The sequence below is a fragment of the Physeter macrocephalus genome, chromosome 21 (genome assembly GCF_002837175.3).
Source record: "Physeter macrocephalus isolate SW-GA chromosome 21, ASM283717v5, whole genome shotgun sequence".
Taxonomy (NCBI): domain Eukaryota; kingdom Metazoa; phylum Chordata; class Mammalia; order Artiodactyla; family Physeteridae; genus Physeter; species Physeter macrocephalus.
In genome coordinates, this window is record NC_041234.1 from 93,038,951 (window position 1) to 93,044,343 (window position 5,393).

Here is a 5,393-nt window from a genome sequence, read left to right on the forward strand (position 1 = left end):
CCCGTGTACCGAAAAAAAAAAAAAAAAAAAAAAAAAAGGAAAAAAAAGAACTTGGTACACAGCTGTGTGGTCCCTGCACAGAGCTCAAACTGTACCAAGCACAGCAGGGCTGCAGAGAAAACAGACAGACCCAACCCACTGCCCACAGCTGGTAAGCAGGCATCTTTCCACAGCCATTACCTCCCTCCCAATTCTGCCCTGGCTCCTATTTTCTGCAGTCAGAACAAACCTGGTAAGAGTAGCTGGCTCCCTTACAGAATTTCCACTGGGTGTCACACAGCTCAGCTCCCCCCAAGGTATGGCCCCACATTCTGGTCTGGGCAGGGAAAAATGTAACTAAGCTAGCTGCTCACCAAAACAAGCAGAGGGATAAAAAAAGAAAAGGGGCAGAAACACTCCTGCAAATAGATCAGAATGATACACTATTGAACCTAATGACCTGCAGAGCCACACCCAGCCATTAAGGATCCATATTCTGTAACAGAATTTCCTGCTATGGAAATACTCACCCACACACAGGATGTTGAAGCAGAAGCCCTGGCTGATTGACTGATTCACCAGCTGGTCGGGCAAGCTGTCAAACCCCACATGTCCAGCCAGGGGGACAGTTCGGCAACCTTCACCCTAATTTGGAAGGGGAGGGAGGGGAGAAAATGAAAATGTGCTTAAAAGCAACCTGGGTCTCACTTCCCCATCCAAATGCTCTCTGTGCTAGGAATTAACACCCACTGGGGCCCATCTCCCCTTAGCTAGTCCCTGATCCAAAGCAAAATGACCCATTCGCTTAGAAATCATGGATTCTTGGGTACAGTCATCCTTGAGGCTCCATAATGAACGTCACATAGTTCCAGACACAGCAAACTACAGAGGGGGCTTGTAAGGGGTGGGAGGGCGGGGGGTCAGGGGATGAGAAGGTTCCCAGCCTTGGGTTAATTCTCCTCATAGAGACTCAGTTTCCTTTCACGTCTGTCAAATGAGATAATATTACCTTACAGACGACTGGGAGACTCAAATATGCCAACACATGTAACGAGCTTAGTACAATGCCTGGAATACATATAAGTGTTCAGTAAATATGACAAAGGGACTTCAAAAAGCAATTTCTCTTCTCGGGACTTCCCTGGTGCTCCAGTGGGTAAGACTCCGCGCTCCCAATGCAGGGGGCCCAGGTTCGATTCCTGGTCAGGGAACTAGATCCCGCACGCATGCTGCAACTAAAGATACTTCATGCCCGTGACTGCCATCTGGCAAGATTGTTACCCTCACACATCTCACCCCACACCCTCCAGCGGAGTATTCTCAACAGACAACCATATGCCATCATTCAGTCCTGGTTGGTATATTCTGGGCCCCAGAGGGGTACCTGAAGACAGCTGGGTTTCATGAGTGGCCTGCATCACTCAGGGCTACATTCACCCCCTTTTGCTTTCCCTCACCCTTTTCTCCGTCTTTTTATCAAAGCAATCAAAAAAAGATATAAGGGGCTTCCCTGGTGGCGCAGTGGTTAAGAATCCACCTGCCAATGCAGGGGACATGGGTTCGATCCCTGGTCCGGGAAGATCCCACATGCCGCGGAGCAACTAAGCCCATGCGCCACAACTACTGACCCTGAGCTCTAGAGCCCGCGAGCCACAACAACTGAGCCCACGTGCCACAACTACTGAAGCCCGCGCGCCTAGAGCCCTTGCTCCACAACAAGAGAAGCCACCGCAATGAGAAGCCTGCGCACCGCAACGAAGAGTAGCCCCCGCTCGCCGCAACTAGAGAAAGCCCGCGCACAGCAACAAAGACCCAACACAGCCAAATATTAATTAATTAATTAATTAGTTTTTTAAAAATATGTACGTTTCCCACTGTTCATTCTTGGTCCTCAAGACTGCACGGGAGAGAGAAACCTAAGAGCCAATATGCTTTCTCGATGGAGCCGCCTACATAGCTGGCATCGGCAATTGGGAGGGACTCAGAGTTGCGGTTTCCTGAGCCATGTATCATCACCCCCGGCTGCCTCTTCCTGTGTCCAAATTCAGCACCATGAAACTTCCAAGTGCTCCAGGTCGTCTGGTCCAAGTGCCAAAAGATGAGGAAAGGGAATTTTCAAACTGAAGACAGTGAAGGACAGTGGGGTGAACTCCACATCTTATTCTTAAAGATTTATTTCATTGTCAAGCCTCACCCAAGCACCTCCCACGTGCCCACAGTTACCTCCCACCTAGCCAAGCGCTGTGAGAGCCCTAAATAGCAGAAGAAAGAGTATGGCCTTTATTCCCTAGGCAATGGGGTTTGAAAGGGGCATTTTGAGTGTTTTGAGCAGGGAGGGCCATGACACAAGTAGTCTTTTCAAAGTATCATTCCAGCTGCAGGGCGCTTGATCGATGGGAGAAGAGAGGGAGCAGGAAGACATATTAGGGGAGGACTCCAATAGCGCTGAACTGGCAGGCTGACAGCCAGGCACTGTGACGGTAAATGCTGCTTGAAGTGAACCGATCTGACTTGGGACTCAGGAGGGAGGAACAAATTTGAGAGCCATCCTAAAGAAAGGATGAGACTCGGTGAACGACTGGGCAGAGAGTGCAGGAGCAATCAAAGCTCTAAGGCTGCAAGTCCTACGCCTGGGAGATTGGATTGATGGCGCCAAGGGCAGAAAGAGGGAAGCCAGGAAAGGGTGCTTTAGTGGAAAAGTCGAAGATTCTAGTTTTAAATAGCCATTCTTTTAAAATTACATTTATCAGGTTTTTTATAAGAGTAATCCATGTTCGCTGTAGAAATTTTAACACATATGGAAAATTATAAAGAAGAAAATAAAAATCACCCATAATATCACTCTCCAGAGATAATCACTATTAGTATTTACATGTATTTCCCTACAATCTATATATAATACGTTTTTTTCTTTTTTTTCTTTTTCTTTTTTTTACAAAATAGAGATAATCCTATATATTCCTTTTCATCACCTGGCTTAATAACCTGACACTTAATATAGTATGGATGTTCTCTTGAGTAATTAAGTATACTTCTAAAACATTACTTTTTTGGCCACATAGCATTCCATTGTAGGAATTTACCACATTTTCTCAACCAGTGAAATGTCTTCCACTACTAGACATTTAGCATGCTTCCAAGTTTTCAACATTATAAGTAATAATTCTTGTTCTTACAGGTTTGCATAGTCTCTGATTATTTCCTTAAGCTAAATTCCTACAATTAAAGCCTGCTGGGGCCAAGGCCACACACATTGGAAAGACTTTGGTACACACTGAGAAATCATTCAACAGAGAATATTACAAATATCTATTTCTAACGCCAGTATGCGAGAGTGTCTGTTTACACATACTTAGACCAGCACTGAGTTTGAGGCTTTTTAACCATTGTGAATTGAATCATTGCAAAATGGCATCATGTAACTTCATTTGCATTTTATTAGTGAGAGTGAACTTTTTTTATCGTTCAACTACATATGCGTATTGTGTCTATGTATATGCGAGTTGCCTATTCACGTCACTGTCCATTTTCTTAAAATGGGTGCTTGTCTTTCTCTTCTGGATTTGTAAAAGCATTTTCTATACTAAAGAAAACAAGATAGTTTTGATTTTATGGTGACACATCTACCCACTAAGTACTTAGCAATATGGGATTGTAGGCTCAGGGAGAATTCAGGACTGAGAAATAAATTTGGCAGTGAGAGGTATGAAACTGGATGTGTTCTTCAAGAGACAGTACAGGGAGAAAAGAACTAAGGACTGAATATAAGCAATGCCCACAAGTAAGGAATGGGAAGATGAAGAGAATTCTTCCCAGGGGTGGGGGAATGATCAGAAAAGAGATGATCCAATAGTTTTCTATCACCAGAGGCCAAGATTGAAGTCAGGAAGAATTACAGAGAAATGACCATTGGTCTGGATTTGGTAAAGTCCACTGGTAGCTTTTAGAATCCTTTTTTCTTCTGTACCTTTTTAGCCGGTGTCCAATACACCTAAGTTAGCTGGAAGGTTTGGGGACTAGGAAACATAGAATCTGGGTAATGTGTCTTTCTTGCTAATAAAGATTTAAGCAGCAAACTGTGTGTCTCAATCCTTGTAGTTGAGAAAGCTTCGAAAATGAATTTGTATATGCAGTTCCTGCTCTAGGAAATCCCGCCTAGCGAGCACCATTCACTCCTGCTTTGATGAACTCTTAGAAGATGTCAAGGTCACCGTTACGAACATCAGTCCTCATTGTTCAGAGGTAAATACGTAACAGTGAAAAGGACAGGACACTGGGTTGAATGGACACTGACCCCAGGACAGCCCCTCTTCCCTCTCGAAACCTCCGATAGCTTATCTCTTTCCTCTTTCTCCTTAACGTGGCCCGATTAACTGAGGCCCTGACTGCTTTGATTGCAGTCAATTGAATGTTCCCTGGATTACAAAGTGCACAAAAGGAGATGGAACTGGCAACTTGGCCCAGGACGTCTGACACTAAAACCTTAAGTTATCATCTTGAGTAGCAGGTGGTGCCACGTTTGACGCTTTGAACTGAGAGGCTAGAAAGGCCACAGCCACCAAAATGTTAAATGGCCCATCTCCCGTGACCTGCAACCTCCCCTCGGGATCTACTCTACAGAGACTCACATGCCTGTACAAAGGTCCATGCACAGTACAAGGAAACTCATTACAGAATTATTTACAATACTGAAAACCTAGAAAAAAAAAACCGAAATGTCCGACAATGGGAAAAAATATTGGGCTGGCCAAAAAGTTCGTTCGGGTGTTTCATAGGTTGTGACACAAAAACCGAACAGTTAACTAAATTATGGTACGTGCATATTCTGGAATATTCCACAGCCATTAAGAAGAATGCAGTAGGTCTAGAAACAGAGTCACAGATGTAGAAAACAAACTTATGGTTACCAGGGGGTAAGGGTGGGGAGGGATATACTGGGAGACTGGGATGGACATATACACACTACTATATATAAAACAGTTAACTAATAAGGCCCTATTGTATAGCACAGGGAACTCTACTCAATACTCTGTAATGGCCTATATAGGAAAAGAATCTAAAAGAGAGTGGATATATGTGTATGTATAACTGATTCATTTGCTGTACACCTGAAACTAACGCCACATTGTAAATCAACTATACTCCAATAATAGAAAAAAAAGAATGCAGTAGGTCTATAGGTACTGATCGGAATATCTCCAAGACATATTATAATATAGAAAAAAGAAGCTGTAGAACAATAAGCACAGTATCAGGCCATATATGCAAAAAAACCCTTCGTGTGTATTTGCACTTAAATGTATGTGAGAGAGAGGGGACTAAAAAGACACCCACGGGTTTCCCTGGTGGCGCAGTGGTTGAGAGTCCGCCTGCCGATGCAGGGGACACGGGTTCGTGCCCCGGTACGGGAAGAT

General features: G+C 44.2%; 1 protein-coding gene across 9 annotated transcripts in view; it reads right to left on the minus strand.

Annotated features, from left to right (window-relative positions):
* Positions 1-5,393, minus strand: part of SEPTIN6 (septin 6) — a 71,193-nt gene that overhangs the window by 55,324 nt on the left and 10,476 nt on the right. For all 9 annotated transcript variants that reach the window (XM_024128057.3, XM_024128056.3, XM_024128052.3 and 6 more), the window contains one exon: positions 510-624. In XM_024128057.3, coding sequence (XP_023983825.1) covers positions 510-624 — 115 coding nt within the window. The remainder of the gene's footprint in view (positions 1-509; positions 625-5,393) is intronic.